At 34.9% G+C, this 22,329-nt stretch overlaps 2 protein-coding genes across 5 annotated transcripts; one reads left to right on the top strand and one right to left on the bottom strand.

The window, feature by feature from the left end:
* Positions 1-75: 75 nt before the first annotated feature.
* LOC113060640 (prestin-like) lies at positions 76-12,474 on the bottom strand. Of its 4 annotated transcripts, XM_026229736.1 has the most exons (20): positions 12,322-12,464; positions 10,891-10,954; positions 10,376-10,640; positions 9,363-9,502; positions 8,977-9,087; positions 7,029-7,201; positions 6,421-6,585; positions 5,743-5,895; positions 5,566-5,648; positions 5,317-5,464; positions 4,667-4,780; positions 4,401-4,478; positions 4,072-4,167; positions 3,791-3,897; positions 3,472-3,541; positions 3,179-3,271; positions 2,893-3,021; positions 2,419-2,631; positions 1,937-1,991; positions 76-1,309 (listed from the first exon to the last, which is right to left on the bottom strand). In XM_026229736.1, the coding sequence occupies exons 3-20, from the start codon at positions 10,528-10,530 to the stop codon at positions 1,170-1,172; spliced, it is 2,223 nt and encodes a 740-aa protein (XP_026085521.1). In that variant the 5' UTR covers positions 10,531-10,640; positions 10,891-10,954; positions 12,322-12,464; the 3' UTR covers positions 76-1,169. The 4 variants fall into 4 exon arrangements, 3 of the variants coding, with proteins under 3 accessions (XP_026085521.1, XP_026085513.1, XP_026085530.1); XM_026229728.1 differs by lacking the exon at positions 10,891-10,954 and having other exon boundaries at positions 12,322-12,474; XM_026229745.1 differs by lacking the exons at positions 10,891-10,954; positions 12,322-12,464 and adding an exon at positions 10,751-10,881.
* A 1,291-nt stretch (positions 12,475-13,765) lies between these two features.
* On the top strand, positions 13,766-19,313 carry LOC113060632 (tetraspanin-33). Its single transcript, XM_026229717.1, has 8 exons — positions 13,766-14,288; positions 16,420-16,474; positions 17,039-17,166; positions 17,428-17,502; positions 17,938-18,033; positions 18,117-18,245; positions 18,871-19,032; positions 19,203-19,313. Exons 1-8 carry the CDS (start codon positions 14,202-14,204, stop codon positions 19,302-19,304), a joined length of 834 nt encoding a protein of 277 aa, XP_026085502.1. The 5' UTR covers positions 13,766-14,201; the 3' UTR covers positions 19,305-19,313.
* Positions 19,314-22,329: the final 3,016 nt, after the last annotated feature.

The raw sequence follows: 22,329 nt of genomic DNA, 5'->3' as shown, positions 1-22,329 counted from the left end.
TCTTCAGGTTAGTAGACCTGTTACATGTAATAAATTAGTAATAAATGTAGAAAATTATATAAATAGAAATGCACATTTGAGGAATAGATGTTTAATAATTTAGAGTACTGTTTTGCATTTATTATACAAAAATATCTTAAATCCACACCAGCATAAAAATACAATAAAATGCACCACTTTATGCGGAGGTGCAACAGATTGTTGAGCTTTGGTCTTCATAACTGCAAATCTCAACTCGTTGGGTAATTGTGTGTGTACACTTGATTTGAAATAAAAAGTGCTCAGAGTGGACATTTCATAGGCAGCATGTGTGTCAAACATGTCTTAGACCACCTCAGCCTGTGGAATTTCCATGTAATGTTCTAAAGACAAGAACACCTGAATTGAATTTTCAAGACTTTGTGGATTCAAAAGGAACCACTGACTAAGAACCCTATATATTGATAATGAGGTTAAATTGAAATTGGTGCCAAGAACCCCTGGAGCAACCTAGATAAGCCTTTAGCCAAATGTGTCACCTAAAACAAACCGATACAATCGATATCTGGCAAGTGTTTTCTCAAAAACATCAGACTGAAGTATATCATGAAACAAAAAGCAGCATCGTCACCAACAGTGCACTTATGGGTTCAGGTCTTTAAAAATGTAACATATCGCCTCTTGTTTTACTGAAAACTACAGTCAGATATTTCAAAAAAATAGAAAATTAAAATTTAATACAGCAAAAAGGAAAACTAGCACATGGTGTACAATTGTAAAATGTAATTTCTATCATAAAAATAAGCTTCCTGGAATGTCAATAAAAGATTTGAACCAGTGCTATAAAATAAACACTGGTTAAGAATCCATCTACACTAACTGCACTTTAAAGAACTGAAGCTACAGAGTGTTTTAAAGTCATCAGTAACATTGCAGTGGAGCTTGCGATTATGTCTAGTGCAATAAAACAACAGCACCATGTCATCATATTAAGCTAAACATTTGCTGGTATATTCACATTAAATAAAGTGTTTCCGTCTAAAACTTTTTGGCCTGCTGACTTAAACTCTCCTTGTAATCATGACATCCAAAAGTGATATCCATCACTAAAGTGACTTATGAGTAACAGTACTTGTGCTCGTTTGAGCACGACTCTATCCGTATTCTGCCCCTCAGCTTGGTTTGTGTGTTCACTGGACCTCAGGGCAGACTGGGACATCCCTCGAGCGCTTACAATGCAACACTGCGTCATGAATGGTGGGGAAAATGAGGTCAGGGGTCACGGGCTCACAGAAGAATTTTAGTGTCCTGAGTTCAGAGAGCAGAGTCCCTGCACAACACACAAACATAAAAAAGATCTTACAAGGATCTAAGAAAATTTGTTACATTAATATATAGTAGCATTAAAAATTAATTGTTGTTATTGTCAACATAAACATTAGCTTGACTTGTCCACATGAAGGTTTATTAGTTCCAACTCTAGGTGGAGATGTTTGCCACATTCAACAAATAGATCACAATGAACTTTAACCTACATAAAACATATGAACTCTGGTGGAGACTCAATCATGTTATATTACATTATTTTATAGAAAAGTATAAATGTAATAAATTATTTACTGCTACATCTAAAAAGTATGAGTAAAAAAAAAAAGATTATATTAAGACACCAAATTGCCCTAAAAAAAACCAAACACGTCAGACATCAACAATAACAAAACCAAGCTTCCAAAACATTTCTCAAAAAATTATTCATCACATGATTTTCACTGAGTGGGACAAATAAAGGGGAAAAAACTATTCAAAGAAAAGAGGTTTGTTTATTAAATTACATTATATAGAAATGTATACATGTGTAAATATAATTAATTACTGTAACATCCAGCAAGTTTTCACTCAAGGCTGAATATTATATTATAAATATAAATTATGTAAAAAATTAAATTAAGTTACTTACTGCTACATCCAGCAAGCACAACTTTCACATCGACTGTTGCAAACTCCTTTATCACCTGCAGAAGAAAAGAGGAACTATTTTAACCACAAATGACTCGATATGGTTTCTACAATGTTGTAGGAGGTTGCTAAGGTGTTGCGAAACAGTTTCTAAGGTGTTATGAGTGTTTTTAGGTCACTGGACCTATGGTATTGTTCATCCACTGAGCAAACATCATGATCAGTATCAGTAACAGTAACAACACACCCTTTCTCAACAAGCCATGACATATCAATAGTACAAACAATACAGGAAATGTAACGTGTGGAAATGTAATATTAAGAGTCAGTGGTTTGTTCAAACATCTAACCCATAAAACTGATGTAATGAATAAAACAAGCTTCTCAATATGCAACAGCACAACGTGTGGTCTAATGTATTAAGCCAGATATCTCTAATCGGTCTTCAAGTGTCTTCTTTGGAAATAAAGGCTGTTGACTTACTGATTTAATGGTTTTGGCTCCTACAGAGTCAATAAAGTTAACAGGAGTAAAGTCCAGTATGATGGTGTGAATGGGGGTTAGACGCTGGAGAAAGAAGTCTTCCTCGGATTCAGACTCAGTGTGGTTCTCATTCATCTGGCCATTGGTATACACATGATCCATCTGCTTCATAGGCCCAGCCACCACCTCATGAGTGACGCCCAGCTCCACATCCTATTGTGGCAACACAGAACATGTCAGTCAGTCACTTACTCAGAAATGTTTCATCAATAAGCCGCCACATACATGGAAAGATTTTACAGAAGAAAAGCTATAATGTTTTGTTCTGAAGTTTTGTGATTGTACAGTGAAATCTGTATAGCTCTGAAATAACATAAATTTAGTGATGCATCAAAAATACAAACATGGGGAACCCATGTTGAGGATCAAATGCTTTTATAAAAGTCATAGGTCACAGATGAAAAAACATCATACCAATAAGACAACTGCATTTTTCTTCACTGAGGAGCAGTGGTTTACAGCCTTCTTCGCCCCATTGTCTCTTTTTGCATATTTTAGCTGTGATTTCCTGCCAGCGAGCAGTTTTGCTGGGTCAATTCCAGTCTGTAGTCACAAAAATAAAGTGTACTGAATTATGAAGACAAAGGCCTGCTGCTCATAGGAATCGCTCTACACAATGTATGTTTAATAAATACTCAAGGACAGAACCATAAAACACACAACATTTGAAGTTAATAATAACTTAAGCATTTGGTCTCACCTTTGCCTTGAGGGCGCTCACATACAGGTCACTGTTTGCAAAGTATATGGATGTATTGGACTGAAAAATCTTGATCCCTGAGCATTCCTCAGCCTTGAGAAAGAGAACAAACGACTGATAAGAGGACAAAGATTGTGGTGGAAAAAAGCATGACGGATTAAATCAGGCCTAATTGAGAGCCTGTGACTAAGAAAAGCTTGAGAAGAACGCTTTTGGAATGAAGCAAGTTAAGGATCTAGGTCATTAACGAATATGTTAAGACAACTGGATGCATTTTAAAAGAAATGTCCTACCTCTTCATACTCATCCACATCAAAGTACAGTTCTGTATCTGGGATTTGTCCAAGAAGAGCATTCTTAGGGCTTAAAATAAGAAGATAGGAATTAAACATTTCCTTTGGCAAGTAAGAAAGTAATAAAATGGTCAAAATAATCCAAATAGAACCCATAATCCAAACAATGCATTAAAAAAAGCTGACATACACACACATTTACACACATATACATTGTTTTAATTAAATATTAAGATTTCATACTGACAGACAAGAAAAGGGTTTTCAAGCTGAATTTTGTTATCAGTCGGTATCAGAGCAGTAAGACACGGTGTTTTACCATTGTGTTCTGTAAATAACTGTGAGTATGGCAAAGCCCATGGCAACCACCAGACCATAATCCAGACCCAGGAGAACTGATGCAAAAAAGGACACCAGCCAAATTGCCTGAAAAAAACATGTCAGACATAATCAATGACAAAAACTAATCTCATAAATCACCAATCCCCCCACCTCCCATTTATCGACTGGGAAGTTTAAAAAGAGAAAGTGTTTCATTTAAACAGATGGCAATGATTAAAAACTATATGATAAACCAAACGAAGTGCGTCTGACACTCACCAGTTCAATCTTGCTGGTTCTCCATAATGCAGGAATGTCTTTCAATTGCTTAAACATCCCCAGGAGATTGACCATGATGATAGCAGCCAACACAGTCTAATGAGAATACAAAGACGACAATAATAAACACCAACTGATCTTTGACCTTTGTCCTTTTGCACTAAGAATGCTCATGTTCTGCCAAGAGGGCTCTGGTAACAAATTAGGACTGTCCTTCGCACTTCCAAAAAAAGACCAAGACGTTTTAAACCATTTTCTTCATTTATTATTCATTTTTGCACAAAATCAATAAGCTCCACAGCAAGCACATCAGATAGCACTTCACTTACTGTTGGCAATGGCTGAAAGACAAATCCTATGGCCACTACAACCAGTAGCACAAGTATGGACGCCAACAGTCCTGCAATCTGCCGACAAACACATTAACATAATTGAATTTAGTCTTTTAGGATGCAATCTTATCTTTATGGGTTTATGGCAATTATACAGCCACTGAGATGATGTCATTATGAAAGAGACACTCCATTTCAGGAAACGCATTTTCGCAATCATCGACTGCATTCATGAGTATGTATCACAGATATGTCTCACTTACTTCAGTATGTCCTCCTGTGCTCTCCTGTACCAGGCTGCGAGACATTGAGGCGGTAACGACAAACGTGTGGAAGAATGAACTCATAAAGTTACAGAGTCCCAGCGCGATTAGCTCCTACAGTCATATTAAACACAAAATAACTTCATTAGACCATGTGATTTCATGTCAGGATCATAATCTTACCGACCAACTTTGAAATGGTAGTGTACCTGTAATTATACTGTAGAGTAGTACGTTAATATGCTATTCCGAACATCGCTCTAATTTTCTATATTAAAACAAAATTTCCTAGTTTCTATCGCTTGTGCTCATTAAGTTCATGATCTTGCCTACTCACACAAAAATGTGTCCTAAACAGGCATACTTGTGAGTTAATGAGGTCACAATCCATCTCTATTACTGTTGTTCACTTAAGCATGCCCCTCTGCACAATGTTGCCCCATATGAACTTTCCCTGCAATTAGTGCACTATAAGTCACTTTGGACAAAAGGATCTACTAAATGGCAGGTAACTAAGTAACTAAGTATTTGTAGGGTCAGGACATTCAGCTGTAATGACTTGGAAATTCAGCTGCAACTTAAAGCCATAGAAACTACAATAAAGGGCAGGTGAATAAAATACAACATTAACATTTTCTTTTATCCTCTACCTGATTTCCATCCACACTGTAGCCATGCTTAAGAGCAAAGGTTTTGGCTAATGATATTGCAATCGAGAAGCCAACAACAGATATAGCGAAGGCATCTGGGAACAGGTTAGGAAAGACAGAGAAGTCTGGAATCTTGGGTGGCAGCAACCTTAAAACAAAACATTAAGAAAGAAATATTAGAATGTAAACATTTGTAAAAATGTAAACCATTTCAGTTTGGTATGTGTAAGAAAACCTGCATGTTCTCACCCTGTGGGAATTTTACCCACAACTTCTACTCCATAGTTTTCAGACATAACCATCCCATACGAGACTCCAGTGGACACAATTACCTTCAGAGAACAAGAACATCACGCATTCACACAAAGGGATTTTGAGTACATGTGTGAACAATATGTTTCAAAGGAAGGGCGTTTAAAGATTTACCACTATGATTTCTCCAGGGATGGGGATCGGTAGCTTCTTTTTGAAGCGTTCATTGAGATCTTTAATGATGTAGAGGAACACCATACACACCAGTCCAATAATTAGCGTGACAACATTAGTGCTTGCAATGTTCCTGAAGACAGCATCAAGACTCTGGGGGAAAACAAAATCAATAGAGCTATACAACATAAAGCTATACAACCACAAAAAAAAAAAAAACAATATCACTGTTAAAAGAGTTTTTAACTCTTAAATTAGTACTATTTGTATACTAAAACAGGAATTTATTATTATTATTGATATACATTTTTATAGAATAATTTATATTTTACATTATTGTGACTTTTCAGGGTAATTTTTTTACTTTTTATTTTAGTATTGTTTTTAAATATTTTTTTATCACTGTAGCACTTTAACATTTTATTTTAGTTATTTAGTCTATTTTAATTATTCATCTAATATTTACATTTGATTTCAATTTATCAAGCTACTCTTTCCAACAACAACTGGCCTTGAAAAGACCTTTATTAATTTGTGATTCAACTGATAACATAAACACCAATGAGAATATGTGAATAAGTGTTTATGAAGTAATATGAAGTGTGTTTATAGGTGCAAAAGTGTCTCATAACAACAAAAAAACACCCTAAGGTTTCCCAAGTGTCAAAGGTTACTCACATACACCACAGAGAGAGGCCCGTTGAAGCGTGCAGTGTGCACTCCTAGCAGGTACTTGACCTGCGACACGGAGACGTGCACAGCGGCAGCTGTGGTGAAACCTCGCACCAGCGGCTCAGTGAGGTAAATCGCCAGGAAACCAAATCTCAGCAGACCCAGAACAAGCTATGGGAGATCAGAACATTTATGTTCCCAAACATCAATCTGAGAGTACCTCAGGCTACAGTAACTTTAGGAGGTTTACAGTTTTCAATGAAAGGCCATGAGAAAGAGAATACTCTTGCAAAATAGTGTTTTTCAGCTACAAAAGATGGGGGTGATCACAAACATGCACTGCTATACGCCTATGACTCAGGAATTTAACAGTATTCTAAATACAGATACTGGAGATGCACTGGTCTTGATCAACTACAGTTGGGTAAAAAAAAAAAAAAGACAAATAAAGATGAATTTAGCATATCAAGAGAGAGAAATGAAAAACTAGTTCTTTCTCAGATATTATACACGTAACCCTTAATAAAAATTTATATAATAGATATCTAAATAATAGATACTACACTCATTTTGATTTTCAAAACTTTTGCAGGTAAAACCAGATACCAGCCCACCTGAATGATTCCTACAAGGGTGGTCAGAGCTACAACCACCTCCACTCTTCTGGCATCACGAGCCTCGAAATCCACAACCTGTGATGCGTTGGTCCCGTTGACTGCAAACATGGAGTCCGGGGCCTCTCTTACAGCAACCCCACCAATCATCAAACTGATTACTGCAAAAGTACCTGAAAAAAAAAAATACAATCAAATATTACAATAAAACTGAAGGAAACTGTGCTAAAGTTAAGTATGGATCACACATTATTTTTGTAATTATTTACTATGTTATAAGCTCTCTTACCAGACATCATATATGCAAATACTGGCAATTGTTTAACAATAACTACCATTACATCATTAAAAACATCACAACCTTTTTGTGAAATGCTATGCTTGAAAAAAATGTGATTTGGCTATTTTCATAAATGCAAAAAAATGCTCATATATAAAACAATATCTGCATTTATGGCTAATAATATCGGATAATATTAGTATTTTTTTGCATTTTAAATCATAATTATAATCAGTATTTACATCTATTATTATTGCATTATCACTTTTATAGCAGAATAATAATAATAATAATAATAATAATAATAATACATCTTCAAGCAGTAACTACTTAAGCACTTTAAGGCATTTAAGTGCACGCATAAAAAGATACAACGTACTATTGCGAAACCCCGTTTCTACCTAAATCAATTTTTAGCCATAGAAAAACAGTGCTTTAGATTAAATATTTAATGCAATGGGATTTATACTATTTAAATTGTATCTTAAGACTTACAATGTAATTGTGTAAGAGTAACAGGTGGTGTAATCGCTCTTGGGTACACATTTCTCAGTGGTTCAGTGTTTTCACAGGAAAAGGACCTCCTTTATTATGTGAGCAAGTATGTCCCAGTGTTATTATGAAAATTAGCTCTGCCTTGGATCTTCATCTAGATAAAGCCCTCTGCATCTGGGGCTGTTTTACATTGCCCATAGAGGGACAGAAGGCGAGTGTTGTTTTAACAAGAGGCAACATGCTTATTTGCAGCAGGACCTTATGCCAATTCTCTCGCTCTCAAGTGTAGCCACGGGGGCTGAGAAAACAAGATGTTAAAGCAACAACACTGGTTTGGGTAACCTTTTTGACTTTTGAACCTTTGATCTATGTTCTTGGTGGTGTTTCTAATATCCTGCAGGGATTTCTGAGGATTTGAAGATCCCCACATTAAACAGGAGAAAAACAACTCTGCAGGGAATCTACCCACCCATAAAACAGTAATGATGTCTGCAACAACACTAATAAGGTTCTTAGAAACGCCACTTTCATTTCCTGCTTATGAAAATCAGGACATTGCAACTAGAGCAGCTTTAGAGCTGTCAACCTGTACAATTGGTAGGAAAAATGGAAAACTGACTTCCTGATGAGACTTTGCCACAGGAATTCAGGAAGTGCTGGGAAAAACAGAGTAAGGATTTTAAATCTTATCTAATTGGACTGCACTTGTTTAGTCTGACAGCAACACTTTGCTTATTAACACTGACTTAGCAAAACTGTAGAGAGGAATGTCACATTTCAGGTAGTCACACGCACACAGACATTAAACAAAAAAACACAAAAAAGGCTTAAATTGCAGTGTAATCTGAGCCCATGTTACCAGCATGTGTAGCAACCAACCGCAGTTTCATTTAATGCAATGCGTAGGGTTTACCTATCAAAAAAATAGACAGGTGTAGTACAAAAAAAAAAAAAAAAAAACACTGTACATGGCAGTCTCCACAAAGTCCCACTGCATGAAGTCATTGTGAAGTTTCAGCCAACCAGATTACAACTTCCCAGACTTTAGTTTATGTGAGCAATATGCACCAGACAGTCATGAACCAACCGTGGGTGGTCCGTCTGGGGCTGAAACTATTTTTTAAGTCCCAAGCATGTTATTAAAAGCCTTGCATTCACACCATTGAGTCTCACCTATTGATATATGTTTGGAGGTACCAAAGAAGGTGTATAACAGAACAGGATAAAACGATGAATATAAACCAAACACTGGAGGAACAGCTGCCAACATCGCATATGCAAGACCTGTTGAATACAACAAATCAAAAGAAAGAAAAATGATCAAATTAATATGCACATTGATCAAGGACATAAAATAAATAAAAATAAAATGAGTAAATAAGTAAAATAATTTAATAAACAACAATATTTAGTTGATATTGTTCACTATATTTATAATAATTATTCTTATTATTACTATTAAATTAAATTACTGATACTTCTAAATAGATACATTTAAGAAGATTTTAAAATAATTATTATTCATTTTTAAGATTAACCAGTTTTCAGTAACATCTGACCTTGAGGTAGTTGCATTACACCTGTGCTGATTCCAGAAACTATGTCTCCAAACAAGTATTCCTTTAGTTGATAAGATGGCAGCCATGTTAAAATGGGCAGGAATCCAAACACAACAGACTTGGCTTTCTCAGAAGAACAGCTGAAAAATAAGAGAGAGGTGACTTTTAGTATAAATATGTCATATGCTTTTGTTGTGCATATAAAAATTCTGCAAAGAGAATTTAATTTAATTCTGCAAACATTAAGAGCGAAGGAGAAGATTATCAGTTAATGATGACTTAAATTATAGTCCGCCTTTGTCCGTTAGGAAACTGAGTCATCAATTTATCCAGCTCAGACTGGGACAAGCAGGCTTAACAAAAGAAATGTCACAATTGTTGTGTAATACTAGTAGTCCTGCAATATTATATGGAGGATATGATAAAATAATAAGACTGTCATAAATGACAAATGGTTGTTTACTTAGTCAAACAGTTGTTTTATCAGTTCAAGTTGATTTTCTGAAGTTCAGATAACACTTGAACCTGATAAAATTGTTATAGTTCAAACATACAGCCAAGAAAGTCACAATAACATGATAAAAATCTGATTCCACTAATGCTTGTATTTAGATTTTTTTTTTTTTTTTTACAATTTTTCATTACTACTAAAATCATCAGAATAACAATTTGAGTGAAATGTTGAACTAAAAAAAAGATCACAAATATCAGAATGTATTTGGATTGCCTCAATCTTTTTCAAACTGCACTAACTCCACAAGTGTAAAACTGATGATCATGCCCTCATGCATGATTTGAGAATGATCACCTTGTGCTTCACTGGATCTTATCATCTGTACAAATAGCTGCATGATCAATGTCAAAAATGAGCTTGTATGATTAGTGACCTATAATACATTACAGAATATTTCTCAATACAGCCTCAGACTTTTGGACTTTACTGTAGATCAGGAAAGAAAACACAGACCTATCATCAGTAAGAAAGAAAGAACAATGTTTTGAAATAGCCCTACCGGAGATGCTCGGCTATTCTCCGTTGAACGGACTTGGATGTCCTCTTCTTCCTATGCAGAAGCTCCGAGTCAATATAGCCTTCATTGAATACAGGACGTTCCACGTGGTACATCAGTGCAGCAGATGGTTCCTCACTAACAGTTACGTGCTCCATACCAGCGGTGGAAACACAGGCATGTCAGGCTATGATGACCTTGTGAATGCACTCGTGTACTTGCTTTACTTCCTCTTCCTGTTTTCAATGAATGGTAGAATGAGAGCACTCTGTGAAGAAAGAACAGGGCTAAGAATCAACTATGTACACAAATGTATTTAACTCAAGCATGTTTTGTGGATCAGCTATTAGGTCACAAAACTTTTAATGTCACACTTACAACCCCCTTGGTTTTATTTGGAGACTTGCAACTCTGCTGGTGTATAATTACAAGCCCTCAAAATAATCGTGAATGACAGCCAACTTTAGCTCGTACAGTGATGATCTATCATGCAATGACAAACTGGATATTTAATATACCTAAATGCTGCATCAAAAGTAAGCACAAAGAAACCAGCCTGCAAGCCTATTGGCCTACAGTAACCTGCAAAAAAAAAAAAAAATGTATAAATAAAAATAAAATAATAAAAACTAAACTTTGATAAATGTTTTGCTTTTTTTATATAATAATGATGATGATAATAATAATAATAGTTCATTTTATCCATTCAGAGAAACCGAAAAAAAGTTGCATGAAAATTACATTACACAGTTCTATGATTTAATGGGTCCAAAACACACAACCTGTCCTGAGGACACGTTGTACAGCTTGAGCAATAACAACCTATCCACAGATCCAGTCCATTTTTAGCACAGTCCTCTGCAAATCACAAGACCATAGTAAAATGAATTGTACTGAAAGTGAATGATGCCAGTGGTGTAGGCCAATGTTGACAAAGCACTGATATAAACATTACAAACGACACAAGATAAACCCATGACATGCAAGGGTCATTCTGTGAAACGCGCTCTCTTATCCATTCTGAAACGGCTGATTTTTCAAGTTTTTTAAACATTCGGTCACAAACAATGGGTTGAAGTGTTAAGCAATTACACTGTGTCACCTCAACAAAAAATACAACAATGATGTAAAGCTAAGTAACAGTTATGAGGACATCAGAGTTGCCAGATTTACAGTTGGCAAAATATGAAGTGATCTTTATGAATGCATTTAGTTTTGTTTGGTTTGATAGGAGAAGCTAACTTGTCCTATAAATGTCCACATCCTAAATACATTATATCAGTATTCAATTTTATTTTCATTATTTAACTTTTTAATGAAATTAATATCATTGTACACATCTTGTGGACACAACTTTGAGTCTTTTAGTAAAGAAAGTCTGAAATGACCTTTTTTTTGTTGTTGTTGTTGTTGATTTTGCATGTAGTGCACATTTGAAGAAAATTAGCATTTTTGCTTATACATTCAGAAAAAGTAGGATTCACATCGCTAGGGACAGACTAAAAAGCTTTCTCCTGAAGAAAGAAGTTACTGGATTTGAAATTATGCATTTAGAAAAATAGCCTATAACAACACATAGTAAAAGCTGCTTTTAACTAGTAACGTTAGTCGTTAAAGTAACGTTAGCCTATTCGTTTATACATATGGTTTTGAGGAAACATGAAAATAACAACCAAACAGCATCTGACATATGCACATGTCTACAGCACAGTCATGATGTAATGACTAAGTGACTTACAACATCGTACGTGTCTTTCTGCCACACTCTGTTCCCTCACACTTTTATAAACATAAGGTAACCAGAAATTAACATTTTTGGAGAGCGTCCTCGTTCAGTTTAACCCTACGACTCCACAAACCTGTTAAGCAGGTACAATATAGCGTAACTAAAGAGCTTTGCACATTTATCGTAATTTAAATGGTGAGGGGGGAAAGCCTAAGCATCTTACCTCTCACCACGTCCGTCCTGAAAATGACCCAAGGTCGGTGAACTGAGCTGAGAAGAGCGTGAGCATCGACAGTCCTGTTACTGTATAACATTTGAGAGCCCTTTAACTGCCGACTACAGCTGCGTCATCCGCTGCGTTGCGCTGATAAGCAAAGCGAGACGTACCTCATGCGTCACTACTGACGCCAGAGAACAGCATCATGGGACATGTAGTTCTTCGTTAACTCTAACGCTAACGGATAAACGAGATAAAAGCTGTACATAAGATATCTGGTAGATTCTATAGAGATTGTTAAACACGTAAGTATAGTTATATAAGTTATATAAGTAATTATGATCAGAACAAGCGAATTTTATTCTAAGTAAATAATTTATTCTGATATAACGATGCAAGGTCGTAAATACAATGTAAGCGCGCCATCTTGTGTAACAACTATTCAACAACAAATAATTCCAATGTAGGCTATTATGTGTAATTTAGACTTGTCTTAGCTGGTTGAACCAGGTTAAATATACTCTAAACACAGATTTAAAATATTTTTGATAGTTTTAAGTTGTTTGATATTTTTTTAATTCTTAAAAAGCGTAGCACCTCATGCTATACACTTTTAAATGTCTAGTTAAATAACCTATCAGACTATGGGCAAACTGGGACAGAGTCCAGGAAAAAGAAAAGTATTAATACGAAAGTATATTTAAAATAAATAAAAATAAAAATATAGCCTATCACAATCACAACATATCCTGAAATTATGTCATGACTAAACAAGCCTTTTTGAGTCATTCCATGCTAGTTTAGGATGAACTTAATTTTTTTTTAATTGTATACACCATCATCATAATCGTCATGATAGTAAGGATGATCACACTGTCCTATGTAGTCACCCTTGCGGCCTTCAAACAATCAGATTCACGTTACAATTTTAAAAGTAGAATTATTAAAATGATATTACCTGTAGAGAAAATGTCAAGGTTTTAAAACTCCAAATCAGCACCTAGACTACTGACTTTGTAAAAAAGGCGCATAAAACAAGAAAACATAAATATAACAGTGGTGCACTGAAACTCTTCGGTGACAGATGACACCAGTTACTCCAAGACTCCACATCCTGGAGTTTTGAAATGCTATTTATAGGATAGCTGTACAAGCCCATTGAATTTATTGCACAGAAATATGGTATTGCAATACTGATTACAATGTATTGTGCAATTGTTGAGCAGAGAGGATATCATGAAACTTGTTCTGTCCCATTTCAGCTCCAGAAGAACCATTTCTTCTCAGTGTGAATAGAATTTCAATAATATGTGGCTTTTTTTAACTATAAAAATCATTTTATGCAATGCAAATATTCGTATGGATGTTAAAGGTTCTTCATGGAACCGCAAATTCCAAAAAAGAACCTTCATTTTAAATATAGGTGGGCTTGTGAGGGGTCTCCAGGAGGGGTCAGCACCTCCATATAAATTCAATAAGAGGATAACTAGTTCTTATACATTGAGCATATAATGTTTACAAGAGTATGTTTTGCTTGGTCGCACCTTAAAAAAGACTCAGAGGCTATCACAGGTGACTTGCATAGTGGAAAAGAAGAAAGTAAACGCCCACGGGTGCTTCTAGCTTTCATGCGATGGGTGTTCGGCTTTCTCTGAGTTCACTGACTGGTAATCAGGAAATTCCCTTTAAGACACAAGCCCAGATTCAGTGCGACAGACTGTGATTTTAGTCGCTCGAGGGTGTTCAGTGATCAGGAAGAGACTTGACGAGACGTTTCAGAAAGAGCCGAGCGAATGATTTAATTCTGCAGTATGGAAATCTAGATTGATAATGGTAGGTGAGGGATGAAGGTTTGTAGGTGAGAGACACATCATACACCTTCGATCATGTCAAAAACGAAAAGCGACGAGGAGTTCACTTTCGTCAGTCCAGTGGTGAAATATTTACTTTTCTTCTTCAACATGATATTTTGGGTAAGTGTTTCTCATTATATATTATATTATATTATATTATAAACATTTTATAAAGAATACATTTATTTTTCAAGTTTTTGAAATATTTGTTTAGTAGAATATATAATATTAGTAGACACAAACACTTTTCTTTTTAAATATGTACACTATATTACAGTATCCTATGCACTCACACACACACACACACACACACTGTTTATATATATATATATATATATATATATATATATATATATATATACAAAAAGACTAAATACTGCATATGTAGAGTTGTTTTTAACTCCTCCACATGATGTGATTTACTTATTAATGTTTTACCTCATTTTTAATGCAAAACCACGAAGCAAGCTTTGCATTTAGACAAACAGAATCAGTGTACTTAGTTGACGCTCAGACTGAATGATGGTCAAATTAGTCTAACAGAGATTTAAAAGCAGCTTGACCTGTGTATTCATAAAGAGCAACCTGCTTTCATGATGTTTAATATGAACAAACAATAAAAAGATCACCCATGGCCATAGGCATGCCTCAACACCAGTGTGGGTGTCTTAAGTGCACCACAGGGTAGATTCTCAGAATACCTCAAACAACACAGAACAGTTCATGACACACAGAACAGGAGCCTAACCTGTTTGATCTTGACTGAGAAACACTGGAGAACTGCCTGCATTTTCACAATAAATTGGGCATGCTGTGCAATAAGATCTTTCTAGAATAATAATGAGTTCATATTAGACCTCATCAACAAAACCCTCTTTTGTGAAGTTCTTGATAGTGCCAGTTTACTTTCCCAAACTTTTTGAAACTTGTGGCTGTTGCTAAGCAGCGGGGTCTCATTGATTCATATGCTGATAGAGCAGAGGGTGTTTGGATGAGTGGGGGCCCGTGCTTACTTTATTTGTTGCCCTGTAGCACTTACTGAATAATAGACCTAAATGAATACAACCTCTTCAGAGCGAGAATCAGACACCCAAAATATTTAAAACAGGCTTTATTATGTCAGTTGTTTGCAGAAAAGCAGAAAAATTACTATTAAGCTCCCTACAATTTCTGGACATCTGACTGAGATATTAGTGTATTGCATTCTGCTGGTGCAAAAAATGCACATGCAAATACCTAAGGATATTTCATGCTCAAAGGCTCAAAAAGAACTCAGTTTTTACAATAATGTAGTATAATACAGAGAAATTCCATCTTGTTTCAGAGTGTTGATCTGTGCACATATGTGCTCCTTTTAGTGGTACAAATCGCGACTTTCAGTGGATCGGCATATCATAGAGATTGTTTCTTTACTCTTATAATATGAAAGTATTTTGGGGGAGGCGGGAGCACATAATGAATAGATTTTGAATAAATGATTGCTGCAGGGGATGACTAAAATAAAAATGAAGATGCAAGAGGATGTATTGTTTTCAATAACATTGTTATGATAAAATAATAGCAAAGCCCTATTTTTTGCTTAACAGGATTGGATTGGATGAAAGTCAGATCAAATTATTATGTAAATGTTATTTAATAAATAAATGTTTTATTAAATGTATAAATAGCTCCTTCAAGTTACAAATAGGATCTTTTCTAGTTTTAAAGGGATCTCAGTCTAAGAATACAGACACTGATTTCTCAAAAAACGATAGGAGTTTCGTAGTAACCTGATAGCTTTGTCAGTAAAAGGGGCTACATTGTGTCAGACAAACTGGGACCTTTTGTTGTGTGAGAAACAGAAAGTGAATGAACCTTTCCCTTACGAAAATTAACAAAAGCATATTGCATATTTGTTAATTTGTGGTTATCATGGTCTCCTGTATTCTTTTCTTCTCATGAACTTTCACAGATGCTGATATAAGTGCATACAAACTGCATAAATCCTCCACTCTTTTAGTTCTTGGCCTTGGTCAGTTTTTTTTCACAATACAGTTGGAAGTGCAAAAGGCCCCTCACTAAACAGTGACCAGAAAGACAATAAGAGTCTTTACTTTTCTTAGTCAAGCCATTTACACACTTTAGTCCTTTTCTATTTAGCAAAACTAATGAATAAGTATTTGTTCCTGCCACACCCTGAAGAGAAACCACATTAGAATCATCCTGTGTTTCATCTGTTTTAACACACACTCACGGTTTATCTGTGTCACAGATAATCGCACTGATCCTGATATCTATTGGAGTTTATTCCAGGACGGTTAAACATGGTAAGTGTGTTTACTCAAAAGACTACTGGACAGCAGAGTAGAGTTTATAACCTAAGATATCTGTATTTATGTAGCTTTCTTCCTAGATGTTGAGGCTACTTTATATGGTGATGCTGCTAGCATATACAGTTTTTCCACAACAAAGTGTAAAAGCAGCAAGCAAGCTACGCAAAAGGAGCTTATAAATTTTATATTACTTTATATAACTTTTTTTTAATGAATATAAAAGAAAGGATTTGTAGTTTGCTTCAAGTTTTAGCCGTATCATCGAAGATTTTCACTTGACAAAGTTTTAGAAAGTCTGATTTAGCATGGCAACCATCGGTAACTTATACTGACATCTGGTGGTTGTAAAGGAGCATTACGCAGATGTAATAGTTTTCAGTAACCAGTGCTTTTATAGAAAGTCTGGCATTTATCATTTAATCCACGACGTCTGTTAATATAGGGGTTATCAAGATACCGTGCATCTTTTATAAATCAAATTGTGTATATACTGTATAATAGATAATGCCATAGTGCAAAAGCTGTCCATCTATCTGATACATCTGTTTTACTTTACAGAGACAGCGCTGGCCTGTCTGACGGTGGATCCTGCTCTGTTACTGATGATAGTTGGCATTATCATGTTCTTCATCACATTCTGTGGCTGTGTGGGTTCTCTGAGGGAAAACATATGCTTACTGCAGACGGTCAGTACTAAAACCAGCTGCCTGATCAGATTTGTTACATCGGTACAGGACCATTTCCTTGTCTGCTTTTCAGACATTTAATATGTTTTTGATGGTAATACAGCACAGTTTTGTATCATTCGTGATTTTAAGTATCTCAAATGTGCCTTCTAAATGTAGATTTTTAGTCCGGGACACAGTTGGCTCTTACAAGATACATTTTACATGGAAATTGAAAAAACATCAAACAAATCCTAATATCAAACTCTAATTCCCTTGCAGTTCTGCATCATCCTGACTATCATCTTTCTGCTGCAGCTAGTGGCTGGTGTTCTGGGTTTTTTCTTCTCAGACAAGGTAAAAAAATCATCATGAATGACATTAGTATACTAATACCAATGCCACATATATATGTTAATGTGTACTTGGGTTGTATTTACTCAAGTAGCCGATGCTCTTGTAATTCTAAACTGTGTCTTTAATTTTTTTGATTTACCTTTAGTTCTTCAGATTACAGCATCGTATATTTTAGTGCACTGTTAAATCCTCCTGTCTTTGTGTAGGCTTTGTATAGACAGGCATAAGTACACTATTTAAACAGTCTGGGCATGCTTTAACAAAACCCACAATCACAAAATCTGGAATTTCAGTTGACACATTGCTCCCTCTACTGTCTGTCATTTACCAGTTTGATGTGTCGAACAACAACAAATGACCAAAGATTAACAAGAACTAACATTAGATGACAATTCTAATATATGTATACTAATGTTTTCAATTAAATTGATACAGGCACGTGGAAAAGTAACAGATATGATTGACAACGCCATCGAGCATTACAGGGATGACATAGATCTTCAGAACTTCATCGACTATGGACAAAAACAGGTCAGGGTTGTGTATACATGTATAAAACATCACAACAGTTGGTAATAGTTGATAATGATGTCTTTGTTTTATGATGTGAACAGTTTAACTGCTGTGGGGGAATCTCCTACATGGATTGGTCTCAGAACATGTACTTCAATTGTTCAAAAGAGAACCCGAGCAGAGAGCGTTGTTCTGTGCCCTTCTCCTGTTGTCTGCTCTCCAATGAGGAGGTGAGAAAAGGCTCAGAATTGATTATATATGTAATATCCGACCCTTGACCACAAAATCAGTCATAAGGCGTAGTTTTATGAAACTGAGATTTATACATAACATGGAAACTTAAAACAAGCTTTCCATTAATGTAAGGCTATTGGAAAATCTGGAATCTGAGGGTGCAAAAAAATCTAAATATTAAGAAAATCGCCTTTAAAGTTGTCGAATGAAGTCCTTAGAAATGCGTATTTCTAATCACAAATTAAGTTTATATATATTCACGGTAGCAAATTTACAAAATATCTTCATAGAGCATGATCTTTACTTAATATCCTAAAGATTTTCGGCATAAACAATGCCGTACATTATATTGTTGGCTATTGCTACAAATATACCCGTGCTACTGACTTTGATTTTGTGGTCTAGGGTCACATATATTTAAATATGTGCTAAATTATATTTGAAATGTATTAAAATATAATTAAATAATTAAATAAATATGTTCAATATTATAATATTTAATTATCATGTTCTAAATATATTCAATCTAATTAATAATGCTGTAATATTTGTAAATATTTTAGTAATATATTAACTCTCCCTTCCCCTAATACCACTTTGCCTTTTTTCTTGTTTTGTCAGAATGTTATAAATACCATGTGTGGTCATAGGGTGCAGCAGCTGGAATATCTTGAAGCAAGTTCCTTCATTAACACCAATGGCTGCATTGATAAACTGGTGAACTGGATCCACAGTAACCTGTTTCTGTTGGGGGGTATTGCACTGGGCCTGGCCATCCCACAGGTACCTCTTGACATGGAATAAGCAGGCAGTCTGCTCAAAATGATGTGTTAAAACAATCGAAATATCATTGTGGGTGACCTTAGATGTCATCCGATTGCAAACAGACTTACTTTAAGCATCTATGAGTGAATTTCATTTGTACTGACAGCTTGATCTCTGCTCTTTTTCAGTTGGTTGGGATTCTCCTCTCTCAGATTCTTATTAATCAAATCCAGGATCAGATTAAACTACAAAATTACAGCCAACAACATCGCTCAGACCCCTGGAGCTGAAACAGTCGAGAAAAAAACGAAATGCATTTTTATAGAAAGCTTAGGAACTCATTGCTGCCTGAAGTGACTGACATGAACCGGATTCTGAATAAGGAGAACTGGGCTTAAAGGGATAGTTCACCCAAAAATGAAAATTCTGTCATCATTTACTCACCCTCATGTCGTTCCAAACCTCTCCATAGTAGGAAAAAAAATACTACTATGGAAGTCAATGGCAACCACCAACTGTTTGATTACCAGCCATCTTCAAAATATCTTCTTTTATGTTCATCATAAGAAACCAACTCATACAGGTTTGGAACAACATAAGGTAAATGATGACAGAATTTTCATTTTTGGGTGAACTATCCCTTTAAGAACAGGCAACCAAGACACATTTTCATATGTAAGGTCAATTGTATGATATTTTTTAAGGAATAGTGTAAAAGACAAGCTAAAGATCAAGAGGTCAATAAAACTTTGTAAAAGTATTTTATGAACAAAATATTTTTAAGGTTTGTGATCCTAGCAAAGGACGGTGTAAACTTTTTTTAAAACAAAGTTGTGTTGGTAGATATTATGAACATCGAAGATCTATATAGAAATGAAAGTATTTTTATTCACCATTTTATTTTGAATCATAATTCACTTTAACAAGTCTGTACAGTCATATGTCCTTCTTAATTTCCATGTTATTTAAGTATTGTTTCAAATAATCTATTTTTAAAATGCACAAAACATTTAAAGGTTATATTATAAAATAGCTCACTAATCAACTCACTCCATGCCATTTGGCTGTGATCTTTCTGGAAGGACTAAATATGGCCATAAAAAAACCTGCTTATAGTCTGAACAAACACAACATACTTGTGTTGGCCAGAGATTCAAGTGTTTACTTTGCTGTTGATACGCAGACAGTGGTGAGTGTCGTCCTTCTGATTGTACAAAATCCTGTTCAGAGTGGATCTCAATCGATACACACAGTAATGGATGTTACTGTTTCAGTTGTGTTCTTTTTATTATCCCTTTTTATATAAAAAAGTAAAAAAAAAACAAAAAAAAAACATAAATTCTCCTTATTATTATTATTATTAATGAATATGTATATATATATATAACAAAAAAACAATACTTTAATAATTAATACATTGTTATATTCTAACAACAGGAAACTGGTTTTCTGTTTTAATAACATTATTATTACTAAAAATACACATTTTATACATATTTGAACATAGGAAACTTTGTAGGTATTAATATTATTATTTTGGTGTTAAGGAGACATAAATACATATAGAAAACATAATTTTTCTAAATTTCATTAGCCTCTCTATTCAAATAATCCACCTGCAGGACATATTCCAAGGCTGGAATCTGACAACTGAGTATTACTGAGTTGTACATGGATGCTCAGGGTTTTTTTTATTTAACATTACAAAGACGCATTCATAGACATGGTCGGAAATGCATACCAGGTGCAGTGAAACCAAGAGTGAAGTGTATACTGAGAACAGCCGAGAGCCAGTAACTCATGAGGCCTTTTTTTTTCGAACTCTTTTTTTGACAGTATGGTAGACACCTTCAGTTTGTTAATGTTGTTTAAACGCCAGTGTAAAAAAAACACTGAAATACAAGAACAATGCAGAAAGATTTTATGTCAGTGTATAGGAAAGCATTAGATAGACTGTGCGTGTGTGTGAGAGAAGGTGAGGGAGGTAGAGGTTTTGGGCCAGGCTCTCCCATTAAGAGCTGGAGTGTGTTTGTGTGTGGTCCCCGGTCTGTGCCTCCCTCTGACTCATTCTACAGCAGCCATGTTAGACGGGCTTTTTAAGGAGGCCCTGTGTTGGGAGCACGCAGCATAGTTTACCAACCGCATCGACACCAACAAGTGCTGCTGTCTAAATCTGAAACACTGAACTACACAAAGTTTATTCCCATCCCTTTACAATTTCTCTTAGTTTCCATGGAACCAGACAAATTGTAGCTTTGTATTGTACCCATGGGAATAAGATGAAAATAATGATTTGAATGATTAAATGAGATAAACGCATGTCATGAAATACAATAACAAGATTCTCGCCAATGTAAAACGTGCCACAAGGTTTCATTCAAACTGACACCATTACTGTGGATTTATTTTTTATGTGTTTATGTATTGTTGTGTATCCAGTAGATTGTGTTCTTCATTACACGACAGTACAGATCTTTTACCATCATAACATTTGTGTATATAGTATACTGCCAACATCCTGTTCCTCTCCTATCACTATGGAAGCCCATTTCCACCACAAAGGGGGGAGGGGTTCATAATTAGCACATAGGAGTCATAAAAAGTTTAAATTATTAGACCACAAGTCATATTCATGGCATAAAGTCAAATTTAGGAGATACTTAGTTGCAACAGATACAGAAATAAAAATTTTGAGATATTAAGTAATAAAAATGAATGTTGAATTATGAGATTCAAAAAAATACAAAAAGTAAATTATGAGATTAAAAAAATTAAATTATGGGATACTAAGTAATAAATAAATGAAAAGTTGAAATTGAAATTCTGACATAAAGTAACAACTATGACATAAAACATTGACTATTTATGGCATTAATATGGTTTACCAAAGAATTACTTTTTTCTTATGCAGCATTAAAGGCAAAATGTACTGTATATATTTTTTTAAATATATACTGTATACTAGTCACACACACACACACACACACACACACACACACACACACACACACATATATATATATATATATATATATATATATATATATATATATATATATATATATATATATAAAGAAGAAAATAGATACTAAGTAATAGCTAAAATGAAAGAAAACATTTTTTGAGATAAAAGTACAAATTGGGAAAAAGCCAAATTTATAAGATTAAAAAAAGTTTAGTCAGTGTTTTTTTTATGAAAAATGTGTTTTTATATAAAAGAAATAAAGGCAAATATCAGAATGCAGAGGGTAAACACGATAAGATCAGACATGAGGGCAGGTATGAGTGAAGCATGTAAATATTCTGTAGACTGGC

This window comes from Carassius auratus, chromosome 4, assembly GCF_003368295.1.
Source record: "Carassius auratus strain Wakin chromosome 4, ASM336829v1, whole genome shotgun sequence".
Lineage (NCBI taxonomy): Eukaryota > Metazoa > Chordata > Actinopteri > Cypriniformes > Cyprinidae > Carassius > Carassius auratus.
This window is presented reverse-complemented; position numbering and strand designations above follow the sequence as displayed.

Excerpts from the sequence above, each read along its gene's own strand:
- LOC113060640 (XM_026229728.1), bottom strand. The coding sequence starts at position 10,530 with ATGGAGCACGTAACTGTTAGTGAGGAACCATCTGCTGCACTGATGTAC. Across the intron at positions 7,202-8,976 it reads CTCCAAACATATATCAATAG|GTACTTTTGCAGTAATCAGT; the intron begins GTGAGACTCAAT and ends TTTTTTTTTCAG. Across the intron at positions 5,896-6,420 it reads GGCCTCTCTCTGTGGTGTAT|AGTCTTGATGCTGTCTTCAG; the intron begins GTGAGTAACCTT and ends GTTTTCCCCCAG.
- LOC113060632 (XM_026229717.1), top strand. The coding sequence starts at position 14,202 with ATGTCAAAAACGAAAAGCGACGAGGAGTTCACTTTCGTCAGTCCAGTG. Across the intron at positions 14,289-16,419 it reads TCTTCAACATGATATTTTGG|ATAATCGCACTGATCCTGAT; the intron begins GTAAGTGTTTCT and ends TCTGTGTCACAG. Across the intron at positions 18,246-18,870 it reads GTCTGCTCTCCAATGAGGAG|AATGTTATAAATACCATGTG; the intron begins GTGAGAAAAGGC and ends TTGTTTTGTCAG.